Below are 18,341 nucleotides of genomic sequence, written 5' to 3'. Positions count from 1 at the left end.
TATAAGACAGATGTAAGTTATGTGAAGATAGGGGAAAAGGCATACATGAATGCTTTTCTGAAAATAATGTATTTTTGTTTGGTAATTGTTTGCCTTATGATGATCACCAACTGAAGGTCATTGTTAACACACCATTTTATTTACCCCTACATCACTGACTGTGTCCTTGTTATACTTGATAATGAGAGTGGAATCAGTCCCTGCATGGTGACTCTGGTCCTGATATGGAAACCCTGGGGATCAGTTTACCACAGTCTCTATATGGGAACAGTAACCACAACGGCACAATGTGCCACATTGCAAGCAAGTTCCAGTAATAATTTCTATCAACATCACCTCAGTCCCAATGTAGGATAAACAGACTTAAACTCAGTTTAGCCACAGACATTCTACAATAATCTCTTGTGCAATCCATAATAATATATATCATTATTGTCAGCCTTTCAGGATGTGCCACCAACCTGTAGCGAACCTGAGTGGAACACATTAAAAAGTGTGGAGATGGGATGATTTACCTACAAAGGCACCTGGTCATCATCACATCAGATGGATAAAGGAAATGAGTAGCACTTGCCCTTTCCTCAGCAACAACTATATAGGTCCCCTTGAGCAAGTAACTTAACCCCAACTGTTCCAGTGTTGCTGCTAGGTAATAAATGCAAAGTGTATACTAAATGCCTTGTTTGTTCCTTGTTGGTTCTCTGATTCCAGTTAGGCTTGTTACCATAGCGTTAAATGTCTACAAAGAGAAGAACTGGGTGACAGGCTAGGAAATGATCAAGAACAATATAACAATCCTTTCTTGGCAGACATGTCAGGGTTGGGACCAGCTCGTGACCTTTGCAGATACTCAGATTACACTTTGCTCACGGGTATAATATAGGTCTACCCTTCTCTAATTTAAGAGGAATGTATGTGATTAGCAACGTGTAAGTTATTGCATGTTGAAAGTGGCCATTCTTTCAAATTTATAGCCTATGGTGCTCTGCTACAGGTGACCCCAAACAGGTAAATCCCCTTATCGAGTTTTCTGTTTTCGATTGTTTGTACTGAACGCGATGTGTGACGTATTTTTAAGGGGACAGAAGGAGGGCGGTTTGAAGGAAAAGAGCAAATTTTAGTAAACATGCTTCAAATTAACTACGAATGACATGGCCAAAGTGACCGTTTGCTCTCAGAAGGATAATTGGTTTGCAAGTTAGTCACTGCCAGCTGTTGATGTGTTATGCATCGTTAGCTTCCACACGGGACTAAGTTAACTTATCGGTACGCTAGCTAGCTAGCTGCCGCTGCTGACTGACTGTAACGTTTCTTTTGGCTAAATGTTCATTCAGTTTGGCAAAAAACAGTTTCTTTCTTCGCTACAACCTAGCTAAACCTTTAAACGATGGCGAGCGTGCATGAAAGTTTGTATTTCAACCCAATGATGACGAACGGAGTAGTTCATGCTAATGTCTTTGGTATCAAAGACTGGGTGACTCCGTATAAAATCTCCGTCCTGGCCTTACTGTACGACATGACCACGTCCAAGATTGCACTGCCAGAAAGAAGGAGACTTAACAAACTCATTCTGCCCCTGCAGCAGGTTGGTTTCATGCCTTGGGTATTTGCACTGCGCTGTGTTTAAGTTGGTCATTCATCTTGGCCTTTGTTTGTCTGTGTTTCATCTGGGGTCATCATTAGGGTCCAGACTTGACTCTCGGCCAGTTCCTTAAGACTGTGGAGGATTGTTGCCCTCAGACGGCATATGCTGTCAAACTCAGGTATGCTGCTTCAGTTGAAAACCTTCAGTCCCACGCTGCACATTTGTAGCCACACTGAATATGAGCTGTCAGTTGATTTTTGTTAACCATGACTGGCGTATTATACAATTTCCACTTCCATTTTAGCCAATTATCTGACACTCCTATCCAGAATGACTGAAAATGAGCGTATCCTCCATTTGTAGCTGCAGAGTCTTATGTTTTTTTCTCTTCAAAGGCTGCGTGAAATGGCTGACGGAGAGCTGAAAGACATGGAATACTTCTTTTCCACCCTTCCCACCCCTTTCACTGCGTTTGACTCTGAGGCTTATAAAACCAGTGTTGTTGGTGAGTGTACATCATCTGACAAGCCTGACAGAACGTCCTCAAAGATCACCACGGTTCTCATTATTCAGACTGTGTCATCGCTGTGTCTTGCCTGTGTTTTAGGTCTTTTTATGAGACACATGCTTCTGGCCTACAACAAGCTGTCCTTCAGCCAGGTGTACAAGCTGTACAAGTCCCTACAGCAGTACTACCACAGTCACTATGCCAAGCCCACCGACAGGCAGGTGGATTTGCCGGCGTTGGTGGCGGACGACTCGGACATGGACCTGACCAGCACCGAGGACACTGTAGGGGACAGAATAGACAAGGAGGAGCTGGACACCCCACTGCATGAGTCAGAGCTTCGGTTGGTCATGCTTTTCTTGTATAATGTCATTAATTCTATATAATGTATTTTACCGTCAAGGGAAGCCCTATAATAAGCCCTAGAATTTCAACCTTGCCTGCACACTTTTGTATTTTCTTTACTCGCTGCTACAAATTTCTCATAACGTGTTCAGAAAAGTGTAAATCTTAATTCTATGTATTGACACTAGTGGAAACGGGTGAAATGGTGTGATACCACTATTTGGAAGCCTCTTGATTGTTCACAGCAGATTCACATTTGTTATTGGGACGTTTTTTTTTGTTTTGTTTTAGAAATGACGATGCTCCAAGCAGAGGCCCCCTGTCACAAAAACAAGCTGAGTACTTTCTCGCAAGACAGGTGAGTGTGGAAATCAAGGGTAAAATCAGTCCCATGATCGTTCGGCTAGAGCTATGCTGTTGCCTCATTCTGCATTTTATTGATGGTCAGCTTGTCTATAGCTGACAAATAGCCGTGACTGCATTGTACATCAAACCTAGGGGTTTTACACAGTAACTGAAAACATCTTCTCCCAGGCGTACCTTCTGAAGAATGATGAGAACAAAGCGCTAAAGCCCGCCGCTCTGCAGGACGAGCTCAACAACATGCTGAAGTTTAACCCAGATTTTGCTGAGGCGGTGAGGCTCTACTCCCATCCACATACTTTCACAGTCATTTTTACGATTATACCCTCGATTTTGCAATTTCAGTGAGAGTCCAGAGGGAGATATCTCCTTTATCAGCTCTGTTTTGTCTGTCCTCAGCATTACCTGAACTACCTGAACAGCATGCGAGTCCAGGACATCTTCATCTCCACCCACAGTCTGTTACATTATTTTGACCGCCTCATCCTGTCCGGGAGTGAGGGGAAGAGCAACGGGGACGAGGGCTACGGGCGAAGTCTTCGCTACGCTGCCCTCAACCTGGCAAGCCTGCACTGTCGCTTCGGCCACTAGTGAGTAACAGGGGTTCTGTGTGTATGGATAGATTATAAGTAACTGCATTCTTACAGTATCTGTATCTATTTTTCTCTTCTTGGCCTCCAGTCAACAGGCTGAGCTGGCTCTACAAGAGGCTATCCGCATCGCCCAGGAGTCCAACGATCATGTGTGCTTGCAGCACTGTCTGGTAAAAAAACAAACAAATTCTGTCTGTGTTGTTTTGCTTGTTGGTGCCATGATGGATGGTTCATTATGTTGGCTGTAACGTCAATCTGTCTGTCTCACACTCTTTCTCTCTCTGTCTCTTTGTGTCGTCTGTGCTTCAGAGTTGGCTCTACACACTCGAACAGATGAAAGGATCTGACAGCTCGGTGTTGACTGAGGATTCAGTGAAAATGGCTGCCCATTTCTGCCTACCAGTGAGTGAAGCATACGGCCTCAAGGAAAAACGCTTTTAGGAGAGTGGCTGTGGCAGTTATTAGAACAATAATACCTGAGAGGTGTTCTTTACTGTGATTATGGGTACAATGGTTATGCAATGGGTGCAAGATATTTAGACTATTTAGACCCATAATCACACTAAAGAACACCCTTAAAGAAATGATGGGTTTTATATAATGGTTACCAATGGTTTTCTTCAAATTAGCTAGATAACCTTTATATAACTGATCCTTGACACATATTATCCAACACACTCTCTCCTCTCTCCTCTTCAGTACTTGGCATCTCTGGGCATTCAGTCCTTGGTCCAGCAGGGGGCGATACAGGGCAAGACAGCCCATGAACTGATGGATGCACTGAAGGACACGGACATCCTGCACTGGAAGCACAGTCTGTCAGAGCTAATAGAAATCAGCCTGGCCCAGACTACCTCCATATGGAGGATGTACGGCAAGAGGTCAGGCTCTTCACCTTGTCTCCCTGATACACACTTGTCACTGCAGTTCACCGTTACTGACAGTAGATTACGTGTTGACACGCAGCCTCCTTCTCACCTCCCCACACACTTTTACTCCCCATCTATAATAGCAGTATGGCACGCTCTGTTGAAACACTGTTACAGGTTTTATACACAATGATTTGTGGGTAGTTTGTTGATATTTCTCTCTGAAGTTGTTGTCTGGTGTTTTTATGCATGGATTAACAGTATGAGACGTCTGAGCATAAGATGTATATGTACTTTCTGTTGGTTCACATTTGTATTGCTTCCAGTCACTTGAGTAAAATGCACCTGTATCTTGAGCTATAAAGCTAAACTTGTTTCCATCTACTGTATAGGTCAAACTTTTCAAGAGCATAAATGAATACTCCCAAAACTTAGACGGTAAAATAAATGACTCAGTGTTCGGATGACCATCGCTCTTCTTAACTGTTCTGTGTGACCTCCTGTGTGCAGCACCATGGCTCTGCAGCAGGCCCAGCTGCTTCTCAACATGAGCAGTCTGGAGCCGGTCAACTTCGGGGTCCAGCAGAACAACACGGAGGCCTTTGCCGTGGCTCTGTGCCACCTGGCTGAGCTGCATGCTGAGCAGGTAGTGCGTTTGATTTGATCTCGTCTCTGTCTGCTTTCTGCCCCGCTGTTACATATCCATTAGTCAGTTGGCCCAGCAATGCGGCGAGGTAATCAACATTGATCAGGTCTACTTTCCAGCTCCTGGGCAGAGTTCAACAGTTGGCTGAGAGTAAGCCTTTTCTTTCTGTGTTTCTGTTGCAGGGCCTGTATGGAGCCGTTTCTGAGATTCTCCTGCATCTGAAAGAGCAGTTTCCTCCTCACACACAGCATGCCAAGGTGAGTATCCTCCGCCAGATTATTTATTTATTGCTTTATTGGATAATATATAGTGGAGAAAGACGGGGGATGACATGATGCGATGCAAGATATGATACAGCATAGTTCATGAGTTGGACTTACAGCTTCGCTTAAACATGGCGCCATAGTGCTCAGACCCATGGACAGTCCCTGCTCAGCTACTATTTTTTCTCTCTCTGAATCAGCTCTGGATGCTTTGTGACCTGAAAATCCAGTTTGAGAGGCACATGAATGAAGGGAAATATCATCTGGCAGAGCCACAAGTCGCAGCTATCGCCGCCTTGAACAAAACAGAGGGTCTCTACAGGTAAAGCCAAGGCGAAATCTTCAGTTCTCATTCTTATTACCTGTCTCAAACTTCTGTAATCGTTGTTCTAGCTGTAACAGTGTGTTTGCCGGCAGGAAAGCTCAAGTTCTGAAGGCGCTCAACCGAACCACTGAGGCTTACGGCATCTTACAGAGGCTGCAGGTGCACTGTGAGAAGAGCAAATGTACAGAGATGATCATCAGGTAGGACGGCAGCTTCCACGACTGCTTGATAACCCTGTTGTTCAATACCCCGATTACCTGTTTGCAGGATGTAGAGGAGGATGAACCCACCTTTTTATTTGCGGAATAGTGCTTGCCCACCTTGTTTAAATCTTTGATGTAAAATTCACAATATACATCATCGTAAGTAGCATCAAACTGATGGAAGTGATATAGGGATAGGGCCTTTTAAGGAAAAAAAAACAGAAATGAATGCCTTTCTGAAAATAAAATAGATATTTTTGTTTAGGTGGATGATGTTTTTTTGATGATTATGACTGGAGGTCAGACCCACATTTTTATTTTTCACTCCATCATGTCTCATACAGGGTTATGCTTTCCACTGCTGAGCTCCACTGGGAGTCGTCTGGCTTCTCCACAGCCCTTCCTTTCCTCCTGCAGGCCTTGGCTCTGGCCAGACAGCATCACTTACAGGCTCTGGCCTCGGAGACCATCCTTCACCTGGCCTTCACTCAGGTCAGCCGCTATAGGGCAACGGAGCTCGCTAAAATAGACACCATCGCAGCTCTCATGCATGCAAATTGTCAAAGCCTTAATCTCCAACACTGTTGCTGTATGTGCAAAATAAAAGCAGCACAGTCATGCATGTGTCCCTCAAAATAATTAGGTTTGTTGTTGTTATTTGTGCTCCTCTGTGCAGCTGATGTTGGGAGTGCCTCAGCAGGCTCTGAGTGTCCTCCATGAAGCCATGGAGCCCATTCTGGCCCACGGAGCCGTCATGGACAAAGGCCGTGCCCTGCTGCTGACGGCCCGCTGTCAGATGGCCGTGGCTGGATTCAGGCCAAACGGACAAGGGCACGCAGGTAACAGCCCTGGCTCCTTGCCAAATACTGATCCCTATATCGCAGTGTTTGCGGTGGTGCAGTTCCTCTTTAAACACCGTGCCTTGTTGTCTCCCTTCAGCTTTGGGTTTGGCAGTTCAGACGCTAGACGAGGCCGCCGCCTATTTCTCCATGTTGAACTGTAAGGAGCGGCTGCGGGACGTCCACTACCTGCAGGCTCAGCTCCACCGCTCGCTGGGACAAACCTCCCAGTGCAACAAATGTGCCATGCTCTTCCGCCTGCTGGACCAGGAGCTGCAGTCCCCAGCAGCACCAGTTTCCATGCGACTCTAACCGCTCACTCTCCTCTCTGCCTACAAACCATAGGTGTCTTGGCTGCTCAAAAGCATATGATTATGTACATAAAAAAACTGAAACCTTACCAAAAGCTGTATTACCTTATGATGTAAATCGCTCTACAGTAAGGGATTTTGTCACTCATTTGTTAACAGTAAATTTTGTATTATGTAGAATAAATATACATTCTGGTCTTTTTCATTGCGTTGCCTCCCTGTCATGCAACAGTTCCTCTTAATTACTGAATTGATCCACTGCCGGGTCACCACTAGATGGTGGTGAAGATCTGGCCTGTTTGCTGTCAGAACTAGAGTATCTTCTCTATAAATATTTAGAACCAGAGGCAGTTGTTGACCTCTTTGCCTGCAATGCCTGGATACTCAAGAAGCAGGATCATTTAAATAATCAAAAATAACGGTGAATCTCCAGTGGATCCAGAATAGATCCTTTGCAGATGGTCAGACACAGAATTTGAATGATGGCCTGTGTTGATAATAAGTACAACAATGGGCTTGATAGCATCCACCACAGCAAAGGTGGCAGGTTGTCAGGCATGAATGTCAGCAGACGGTGTAGTAGAACACGCCGAAAGTTTATCAGCATCTGTCACAGCGGGGCTGATTTACCCACCACTCTGTGATGAATGAGGGTAATATCACAGTTAGCCACAAGATGAATGTGTTTCAGTGGGTTGGATGATTCTTATTCCGCCAGAAGAATACTGATGAAGCAGGAATCCATTTTGGCAGAGGAGGAACATTTCCTTGAGTCATGATCACATTTATAATGTAATAGACCTGAGATGACATAACAGCAGATATCTGTATTCCACTTGAGTCTGACATAATATGTGAACTATTTTGGGTGGTCTGATGGGCCTGTAATCCTATTACTCAAATGACTATTTTCTTGAAAATAAATGTCTTTAAAGTGTTTAGTAGGATATTATCAGTTAATGTGACTGAATATATAAATCATTGTCAGTAAGCAGGATATCTATGTTCTAGATGAGCCTTTAGTGTGCGTCATATGAACTTGTTAAACTAAAGCTGTCTTTTATATGGCTTTTGTTCATGGTGTCTATCGTCTTCATCCGTTGCAGTTATAGCTAACCTAGTTGCAATAGTATTTAGGTGTGACTCATTGTCACACTGCAAAAATATCCAAGTCATTTAATAATGTTGAGTCTTGAAATCTTGTATTTCTTAAAACAAGTGACAAATATGCCAGTGGGAAGAGATAATTTCACTTGTTTCCAATACAAATCAACTTGTTTTGAGAGTTTTCTTGAATCAAGTGTCATTTTATTGATACTAGTGGAGTGATCTGCCCTATTCTGCCCTGCATCATGATATACTTGTTTGTCTAAAATTCCTGGAACAAGTGAAACTGCATTGGAAAGAAGTGGAATTATCTCACCCCACTGGCAGAGTTTTTCACTTGTATTCACTTGTGTACATTTACTTTATTCCTACAGCCCATGGCGGTGTTCATTCAGCAAAAGCTTTTATAAAACACAGTACTGGAACAGGTATTATCACATGATCTAAATGCGTTTGACTTTGTTTCCATGCGAGCTCAGTTTGGTTAATGTTCCTCACACAAAAGCTCTCTGTGGTCCGTGGGGGGTCTGAGAGGAACCCTCAGGGCCAGTTGACATTAACTAGCTTCATCGTTTACCATCTGCTCCAGCCCTCTGAAAGTTTCTGTTGGCTGAGTTCGAGTGCCAGTGTTTGGCTTCGTGTCACTTTGCTGCGTAAACAGATAGATCATGGTGGTTCTTGGAAAAAACCAGAGCAGCTCTGTGTAAATAAGACACAGACAGTCACATGACTCGCTCTGCTTTCACTTGACGAGGTGTTTGGTTGTTGTTTTGGTTGTCGACTTTGGGCGCGGGGCCAAGCAGTAGGCCTACCTGTATTTGCAAGTTTGCCTATGTGATGACAATCAAGAGTCAGTGACAGCTGAGTGACTCAGTGACAGCTGAGGGGTTGGGGTAGCTCTGGGATAAACTCAGTGTCATCATGAGACACTAGATGGAGCATGTGCTCATTAACAGCAATGAGTTGAACATATGCCATGTGGTAGATGCTCTTATCCAAACAGCAGTGTCGGTGCCATGTTCTACCCATCATACTATACACGACCAGAAGGCTTCGTATTTGAATTTGATGCTGCCAGGTTACAAATCACTGCTGTCGTGTGAAAACCTCACAATTTTGGTGATTTTCAAGTCTCATTTTCAAGGAGTACATGGCTCTCTATGGATTGAGAACATTCCACCATCCTTGGGCTTATAAAACCCCTTCAAACCCCATTGGACAAACTCAAAAATGCATCGTCATCAAGCTGAAGACAAGGCTGCTTTTCTTCGCTCATGAAAAGATGACATTTTGGAGATCGAGGTTTTCACCCGACAGCAATGCTGGCACTCTTGCCGCTACTAAGTTATTCATAGCTGCTGAGAGAAAAAAAAGTGCATGTGGAGTGGAGGTATTTACTGTAGGCCCCAATTCACTAGACAATGAAAGTAAAGGAAGGTCATTTGCTTCAGGGATCCTGAGTTCTGCAAAGGTTGTGTAATTTCTCTGGCCTTGATCAACTTGAAATGTAATTTTCACAACTGTACCCTCACTGAAACTTTGGGTCATTCTATTTTTTACAGTACATAACCTCATTGAGCTTATTGAGGATAAGTGTGAGATGAGATATATAATAAATCTTTGCGCCTAATATTTCAGCAGGGAGGCAGTACAGAAATACCCAGAGGATCCACGTGTAACAAAAATAACATCTTTGTTCAAAATGTTTAATAACAAGCATGGCAACAAGCATGGCATAAGAACAATGCATGTTTAGAAAAATATATCTGCAAATGTATTTTCAGAATACACCATACATTCACTGAACCTCTACTCGGTATTAAACATTTACAATTCAAATGTGTCTCTCACAACACTCTGCATCACAAAAAAAATGGAAGTAAGCAAAAGGACCAGAGTGACTGGGCCCTCGTCAACAGAATCTGAGACACGGTCAGAGTTTCCATTAAATCTGTAAAGTTCAGCATCAACTTTCATCAGGAGAAAGATGTAGGCAGACATCTTGCTAGAACAGGCAGGCGACCTGAGGTGTCTTCATTTGTAATTCATATTCTATGACCAGTTAGGGTGTTTTACATGGTTAAGACATGAAAACACACCCTTTTTTCCCAGACAAAATATCCAGTCATTCACATTTGGTTGACTGGATTTTTCTTTGGACAAAAACAAACATGGACAACCTACAACCACTCAGATTCTTCCCTAAAACATACTGATGAAACCTAAGAACATGTTTTTCTTATCATCACAGTATCATTTGCCTAATTGTTGGGGTGGTTTCTCTATCTCAATATCCATACAGCCTTATTGAGTTGTTTTTAATATGTTGGATACTATGTCATAAACAAACTGGGCTTAATATGTAGCAGAGGATTCATCTCTACCACTACAGTTTTGGGCCACTGGTTTATGTATCCAAATGGTAAAGACTGATGCATTCTCCAGTCCTCAAAACATCATAACCAATAACCAATAATGATGATCTCTTGATACAGGAGTCAAAATGCCACAATCATAGGTGCAATCTCCTTTCTTTTTCTTTTTCTTTTTTAAACACAAAAAAATAAATAATTCCAAGAAAAGCAGAAATGCTGAATATTTGGTTTGAATGTCAGAGGTATTGAAACGGAGTGAGTCATTTTCCACGATTGAGTCAATTAAGCTCAAAGAAAGAGAAGTGGCTGTGTCTCCATAGCTTAGACGTTGCTGGTGTGTCTCCATCGCAGACACGCGCTGTATCTCTGTCCGTGTGTCTTTGAGGAGTCCGTCCAGGCCGAGCGGCCCTCAGTACCCGGCCGGATAGCCTCCTTTCCTGGGGTCGGACTCCGCACAGAGGCGCTCTCCCTGCCGCACCACCGCCTGCACCACCGAGTCTGGAGTGGGCAGCAGCTCCGTCACGTGGTTCTTCTGAACCAGGCCATCCAGGACGCTCTGCCACGCCATCATCATCAGAGTTATCATCATCGCTATCATCATCCTCATCATTATCATCATCAACATCAGCATCACACACACACGCACACACACACACATACACACACACACACACTTAAAGGGGCAATAAGTACGTATTTTTACTGCCCCCATAGCAAAAATTGACCATAATATATCTGCAAGGGGTTGATCAATACCAATGACTCAACGATTTTCTTGCCAGGTGCTGACAAGTTCTATCACACCATGAGATAGAGATCATTCCTACTGGTCAACAATAGAGGTTGATAAAGTTCATAGATTACTTAATGCCCCTTTAATCCTGTTATTCATACAATATTCTATATACACTCATCATATGCTCCACATGTAGCTTTGCATGCAGTATACGTGTCTGTGCGTGTGCGACATACCTTTTCAAAGCCCTGCTCCACCACTGTCATGTTTGGGTTGAGCTGATTGTGAACCCGAGGCTCTGTCACGGCTTTCTTTAGGTCGTAGTTGAAGAACAAGGAGTTGAGGATGACCTGTGTTCAGCAGGAGAATGTGAGACATGTTGCATCAGAGAAGTGTGCGTGAGTCTCTGCAGCCTGGAGATGCATGTGAATGGAGCAGACTTACTAAGGCAGTGGCTGTGGTGATTTTTGTTCCTCCAGAGGCTCCTACCACCATTTTCACTCTGTTGTCTTTGTCAAAGATGATAGTAGGGCACATGGAAGAGAGCGGCCTCTTGCCTACAACAGATTAACAGAATGTGGCTATGGCTGTTTTATGAATAAATGCTTTATTGTTATCTTTTGTTTTACAGGTGCTACATGCAGCATCAGTTTTGAGACATTAGTATAATTACAGTAAACAAACAAGACCATCGCTGAGTAGATTGGCAGTTTCTGCTGGCGTCTACACTGCATTTTAGGCCAGATCTGGAGGGAAATCTGCTGGATTGCTTTATGGCACAAAGCAGGGAGACGGCAGATGGTGGATTGAGTGAAAAGCCAATGGAAAAAGCACTTCCAACATGTTTATCCTCTTCAGTAAAGCCAAAGAGAAAACAAACGCATGCAGGGCGATGTCAGGGAGGGGGGACAAGTAACAACATTCTTTTTGTCACAGGAAGCAACAGGTTTTATGAGAAATGTAATTTTGAGACACTAGCACTAACAATGCTACTGGTGTGAGACAGAGGCCACCATCATCTCCACCATGGTCTCATTTGTTTACAGTAATTATATCACAGTTAATTTGTTGTCAATATGTTATATTGATGTTTAAAAATGCAACACATAGCACCGTTAAAGTCTGTGTCAGTCTGTTTGTTCTGTCAATATTGTGCTGCTCATGACACTATGAACTTCCCTATTAGGAATTGAGTATCTATCAGTCCACCCATCAGCCCATCCATCCATCCATCCATCCATCCATCCATCAAGCTCAGTGTCCAGCAGTTATAGCCCAAACTGTTCGATTAAGACATCAGTGTGTGCAGCATGACAGTCCAGCGCGGCCACACCTGGTTGGATGAAGTTGTTGGGGGAGGGAGGGATCCCAAAACCATTGGTCATGTGTGGGGAGCTGAAGTCATCCATCTCATCGTTGAAAATGATGCCAGTCGATCTGGACATGACTTTGGAACCAAAGCTGAGGAGGTAGAACGGGATTTAGTCATGATGAGTGAGTGATACAATCTGGATTGGATGTAAAAGTCAGTGAAGATTAGTGGTAAAACTGTGTTCACTGGATAGTTACATTGTATCTCACCACTGTCAGGCAACAACCCAGTCATTACAGTGTTTTTGCTTGAAATGAAAAGTAGCCCTACATGACAATTTATGGCTTGAGCAAGATTTATAGGGCAGAAGAAAGACATTCAAAATCCATTATATAGTTTCAAGAAACGCATTAGCATTAATCTGAAAGAAAGGCTGTTCTTCAAATGAAAACTTGACTTTTTGGACACACTGACAGTGATCTGATATATTAGGTCTGTCTGTTGGACAAACTGCCCTGCGTGTTTGGACCTGCAGGAATCTTACTACAGATTGATGGTGCTGGTGGCCGCCACGGCGCTTCCATCCTCAGCGATGACGGACAGGTGAGCCGTCCCGTGGTTGTCTGGGACAAAATACTCTGGCTCGTAGTAGCTGTCTGGGTGGGTGGTGTCGTCCGTAATTTTACTCCTGATGCCGTCAGCAAAGTAGTCTGAGGTCATGTTGTGGATGAGCTGAGGAGAACAAAGCAATCAGTCACAGCGGGACTTCCTGACAGTTTGCCTGGAAGATCATGAAGCAGCAGAGCACCTGTCCTGCCCCGCGTAATGATGTAGAAAACACTACCTGAATTTTAAATCGGTGTTGTTTGTATTCAACAATGCTTAGTAAATAGAAAGTAATGCTCTCCCCATGCATGCCTGCCAACAAGGCTTGCCCTTGAGCAAGGCACTTCACCCCAGCCTGCCCCATGGTGGAGCGGTCTCGCTGGGCGGCTCCCAGGTGGGACTGTGTGCAGCTGTAGGAGTGTTGCTGAAAATGAGCACGGACGCTCATAAATAAAGGTTTGAATGACGCTAATAAAAAAAATAAAAATGAAGGCTCTTACATCGGTGATATTGAGATAACGCGGGTCCCCCAGTCTGCTCCTCTTGGCATAAGCAAAGCGAAAAGCCTCTACGATGCGGTGGTATGTCAAGGTCCTTTTCTCTGCTGTGGAGACACTTGTGCCTGTGAAGTTGTACCCTGCAAAATACCCACAGGAAATATGTCTAAAGTCTATGAGGAATCACATTTGCTTCTTGCGCTAATCAGGTAATTACATTTCTCCATCATTGTGCCAAAAAGCCTATTTCAGACCCTGTCATTGCGGTGGCAGGTCATTAACTATCACTCTAAATTCTCTCGCAAGCCAAATAACAACATGAACCCTTCCAGCAGATATCCGTGATATGAATCAGGAGGAACGTGTTCAATTTAAGCTGATCTTTAATTTGAATTTTTTTTTGTTTTTTTGTTAAAAGCATGACTGAAGATTCTCTGCCCGAACAGACGGTGTGTTCATGGTGAATTAACTTTGGCAAGCACGGCAGAGTCGGGGTTCTGTTTTGTGGTTCCAGAATAGGCGGAGGAACATCCCAGGGAGGACCTGGGGAAACCTGACATCCTTTCTTCTGCATGGCTGCACAAGCACTTGGCCAGGCTGCTCACCATCCACTATGTTGAGTATGAGTGCCAGCACTGGGCCACTGGAGGGGGCGTCTGGGATATACATGGTGTATTCCCCAACGTTCAGCTTCAGGGGATTCTCATTCAGCACAGGCTGGTACTCCAACAAGTCCTCTAAGGTGATAATCCCACCTGGAAGGAGCACACAAGTGTAAGAATAAACCTAATATGGGAAATGATGGTCATATTATCAATTGCCATTTACTGTGGTGTACAATGTCTTAGTTTGTGCAATATGTTCAGAATTCATTCACCAATCATTTATTCATGTGTTTGTGCAGAAAACAGTGAACAAGAAGAAGACCTGCTGCCTGGATGTCTTCTACGATGCTCTGTGCCATCGTCCCGTTATAAAACACATCAGGCCCCTCCTCTGCTATTCTTTGGTATGTGTCGGCTAGTTTGGGAAATCTAACGATATCATTTTCCTTCAGGATGTTTTTTTGAGAATCACAGAACACTTCACTGGAACAGAGGAACAAGAGCAGAAGGAAGCAATTAAATTCCAATAGTGTTCATGTCTGGAGAATATGAAGATTAGCAGCAACTGTGTTTTGTCTAATAATTTGTGCAGGAATCACAAGAGGTATGATGTGTGTATTCAAGTTATATAATTGGGGATTGCAGCAGAATAAGGGAAGCAATTTCTCACTGTTGTACTGGATGATAAAAAGCAATACATCTTTCATAAGTGTTATTTATACAAGCTGCAATTTTTACAGTGCAGAAAAAACTTGGGAACATGTTTAGATTTTAAATAGAAGTTGCTGCACTTAAATTTAGCGTGTGCTTTCTTTCATTAATGTTCTATTCTCACCACATGTTGGCATCTCCTTGAATGGACTCTTTGCTCTTGAAGATGGCGTGAGCCAAGGCCTTTCCTATAGGGAAGCCGTCGCGAGCCAAGGCGATGCTCGGCTCAAACAGCTCCTTCCATGGCAGCCTGCCATGTCTCTTGTGTGCCATCTCGTAACCACGGATCTCCCCAGGAATGGCTATGGACAATCCACCTGTCATGCAGAAACAGCACTACTGATATTTGAATTTCACAAGCTCTCTCTGCCCCTTGTCTGACTCAAGGACCGGCATGCTAAGAGGCACCCAGGCTGGGACAAGAGGCTCTGAGGCATTCAGATTTGCTGTTTTATTATTGTACTGTGCCCCGTATTAACCAGCAGAGGGTACAAGGGAAAATATTGTAAGGTTGTTAAGGATGATGGAACATCCAAGAGGCGGCCTGGATGTCTTTGAAACCAGAATATATTATCCTCTAAATCCTTCTCTAGCACTGATGCCACAATAGAGTTACTGGTATTACAGTAGCTGCTTCAATATTACAATGCGGCGTTATGTCAGATCTGTGTCGAATGAAACCCCGTCTCCCCTGCGCCTGGGAAATACTCCAACACAGTGCAGCCAGTCGGTACCTTTACGAGAGAGCTGGGTGTTGTTGCCAAACATGTCTTCAGTGGCGTTCATGGGCGCCGTCTCCCTCGCATCGATGGTTTCAACCTTCCCTGTTGAGCAGGGAGTGGGGACAGATTGATGAGGGGGGGTTTGGCTCGGGTAATTACATTAGGAAGCTGTGACACAGACACATGCTCACCTGTGGAAGCGTTATAGATGACAAAGAAGAGCCCCCCTCCGATGCCCATGCTGTGAGCGTTCAGGAGACCAACGCAGAGCAAGGCTGCGATGGAGGCATCCACAGCTGAGCCATTCTTCTTCAGAATGTCCCTGAGAGCACAAACACACACACACACACACATTACAGAACACAGGGAGGAGGGAGCGTATGCCTATCCGAAGTGTTTCAGCCTCTTGACGCACGACTCACCTCCCCACTTCTGAACACGTTCCCGCATCGGCAGCCACAGCAGCCTTGGAGTAGAAGTGGTCCGCGGTGGGGGTGGTGCTCTTCTTCCCAAAGCCCATGAACACCCCGAGGAACAGGCCCACTGCAGCCACCAACAGGACCACCAGCCCAGCCACCAGGGACTTCCTGACCATTTTCCTGCCCGGGAAATTCAACACACCGTACAGTCAGACAGGATCCTGAACACCTACGCTACGGCTTCAGAGACAGAGTGGCAGGCAGCAGCAGAACGTTCTGACTCCTCCACTTCCAGACGCCTCTTAGCATAATTTTCACTGTGGTCACCTGAATCAGCACATGAATCAACATGTGCTCTAGCCGTGTCATTATGTTGTTTTTTTTCTCAAGAAAGGAGAGCAGGTAGTCGACGCACCTTAATGTTTTTTTTGTGCTTGGACAGTGGGGAGGTAGAGGACAGGAGAGGACAAAGGAGAGTGTCAGCAGTAATGCCATGGTGGTTATTATGGCCAGCGTCAGTCACAGGTGGTCTAACATTGTGCGTCATCTATGGCTTTCAGCTGCTAGTTAGCTCAGATGACACGCTGTGATGTTGTGTTGCCTAATGTCCATGAGCAAAAGCTATCTGGATGATAAGCATATGTTTAATTTGCAAATGTTTATGACACTCCTGAAGAGATCTGAAATGCCAAATCATCACGACAGCTTGAATTCCATAACACTGTATGTCCAATTTGGAGGGAAAAATCATTACCTGGACTTTATCATTCAATAGCTCTAACATATTTTATTTATTTATATATTTCTATTTATTTAATTATTTAACTAGGTAAGTGCCATCAAGATTAAAAATCTCTTTTTTGCTGGCATCTTGACCTGGGAGACCTTGACAAGACAGCAGCGGTACAGAAAGTTACAGACAGAAAAAGCAGAGACAAGGACAAGGAGAGAGAAGGAAGGAAGGACATAGAGGGAGAGAGAGAGAGAGAGAGAGAGAGAGAGAGCAGCAGCGAGGGCAGAGATCATGAAGATTTTCTTCCAGAAACTCTGTTGGAGCTTTTGAGACAGTCAGCAATGAATTCTGGGACTTCAGACTATACTGAGCTCCACATTTCTGACTAACAGACAAATAAATACGCAGAAAGCTTTCCCAGAATGTCCTGATAGAGCATCCATCCATAAAATTGTTGGCATTTTGTCACCAGAGGACTTAAGTTACCTTCTATTCCTTAAAAAAAAAATCCTATAATTTTGTCCTATCCATCATTTTGTAAAAGTAGATACCACTCTTTTCAAATAGCGGATATCTCGTGTTGGAATTGAAACTCTCGAGTTTGTCTTTCTAATCCTCTGTAACCTTCCACTCCGTTGTGATATGCATCTGGCAGGCTTGCCAAAGTGAAGGTGAGGGTGATCTGTTTACAGATGCAGGCGGCGTTCTGCCCTGGCTCGGGGCTGTGTGATTGGCTGAGCCGGCAGCGGTGCCACGCACAGCAGCGGTGTCACAGTCTATTTGGCTTATTCTGCCGGCGTCCTCAGACCGATTGAGATGCCTGAGCCTTCACCCGGCAGCGCGGGCCCAAGCTGGCAGCATTAGTGACAGGAGCTTCTCAGCAGCAAATACCCCTCTGTGTTACCTCAGCTAATCCACCATGCACTCCTGTTGCTGGGCCACACTGATAAAGCACCGGCGCAGGAGCCTGTGGGCCGCTGCTGCTGCTGCTGCTGCGATCCTGTCTAAATCTAATCACCGCTATCCTGTTCTGGATCTCCCAGGTTCACAGCTGCCCCAAGGAGCTGGAGCTTATTTAATGGACTGAGCTGATTTATAATAGCGGAAGAGGACAATTATATATCTGTTTGTTGCAGATCACACAGGTCTTGCTTTGGCTTTACAGAGGGAGACCTGTCTGTGCCTGTACGCTCAGCAACAAATCACATCATAGACTAATCCTGTTCCGCGGTGAGAGGTGAACCCACACCGCATGAACAGTTAGAGTAGAGAGATGACCACTATGAAATAAGAGGTGACATCATGTGTTTTTCTTACTGGGTGACTGCAGTCCTTTAATGATAGGGCTCCACAAACAGGCTCTGTCTCGGACTTGTGTATGTGCTGCAAATATAAGCTGGAAATTCAACTTCTCATTTCTCTGCTCAAGCAGATATGGATGGATGGACTCATTCAGTATGGATCAATGGGCGTAGCGGGGCACAAACACTGCCAAGGCTTGACGTTTGATTCTTACTGGTGCCACGCATACTAATAATGCACTCATGGCACTGTAAGATGCTTTGGATCAAATGCCATATGTTTACTTCAAAGCAACAACCCCAAGAGTGTTGTGCACAAGATTTTACCTTTGTGTGGATTTCAAGAGGTCTAATGAAAAGATAAGAG

At 44.4% G+C, this 18,341-nt stretch overlaps 2 protein-coding genes across 4 annotated transcripts; one reads left to right on the top strand and one right to left on the bottom strand.

Annotated features, from left to right (window-relative positions):
* Window positions 1-1,089: 1,089 nt before the first annotated feature.
* On the top strand, window positions 1,090-7,005 carry anapc5 (anaphase promoting complex subunit 5). Of its 2 annotated transcripts, XM_071909511.2 has the most exons (17): window positions 1,090-1,585; window positions 1,684-1,763; window positions 1,981-2,090; window positions 2,193-2,436; window positions 2,730-2,796; window positions 2,973-3,074; window positions 3,201-3,391; window positions 3,483-3,564; window positions 3,704-3,796; window positions 4,094-4,275; window positions 4,774-4,909; window positions 5,092-5,166; window positions 5,373-5,494; window positions 5,590-5,697; window positions 6,045-6,192; window positions 6,377-6,539; window positions 6,640-7,005. In XM_071909511.2, exons 1-17 carry the CDS (start codon window positions 1,388-1,390, stop codon window positions 6,849-6,851), a joined length of 2,313 nt encoding a protein of 770 aa, XP_071765612.2. In that variant the 5' UTR covers window positions 1,090-1,387; the 3' UTR covers window positions 6,852-7,005. The 2 variants fall into 2 exon arrangements, with proteins under 2 accessions (XP_071765612.2, XP_071765615.2); XM_071909514.2 differs by lacking the exon at window positions 1,684-1,763 and having other exon boundaries at window positions 1,559-1,585.
* Window positions 7,006-9,755: 2,750 nt separating this feature from the next.
* Window positions 9,756-16,137, bottom strand: ggt1a (gamma-glutamyltransferase 1a). 2 transcript variants are annotated; one of them, XM_071909503.2, is made up of 12 exons: window positions 15,944-16,137; window positions 15,713-15,843; window positions 15,534-15,623; window positions 14,924-15,116; window positions 14,411-14,571; window positions 14,089-14,238; window positions 13,487-13,623; window positions 12,925-13,112; window positions 12,402-12,529; window positions 11,513-11,625; window positions 11,305-11,418; window positions 9,756-10,888 (listed from the first exon to the last, which is right to left on the bottom strand). In XM_071909503.2, exons 1-12 carry the CDS (start codon window positions 16,114-16,116, stop codon window positions 10,742-10,744), a joined length of 1,725 nt encoding a protein of 574 aa, XP_071765604.1. In that variant the 5' UTR covers window positions 16,117-16,137; the 3' UTR covers window positions 9,756-10,741. The 2 variants fall into 2 exon arrangements, with proteins under 2 accessions (XP_071765604.1, XP_078141229.1); XM_078285103.1 differs by lacking the exon at window positions 14,089-14,238.
* Window positions 16,138-18,341: the final 2,204 nt, after the last annotated feature.

This window comes from Centroberyx gerrardi, chromosome 8, assembly GCF_048128805.1.
Source record: "Centroberyx gerrardi isolate f3 chromosome 8, fCenGer3.hap1.cur.20231027, whole genome shotgun sequence".
NCBI classification, from domain to species: domain Eukaryota; kingdom Metazoa; phylum Chordata; class Actinopteri; order Beryciformes; family Berycidae; genus Centroberyx; species Centroberyx gerrardi.
The sequence above is the reverse complement of the archived record's forward strand: the minus strand, read 5'-3'. Positions and strand labels throughout refer to the sequence as shown.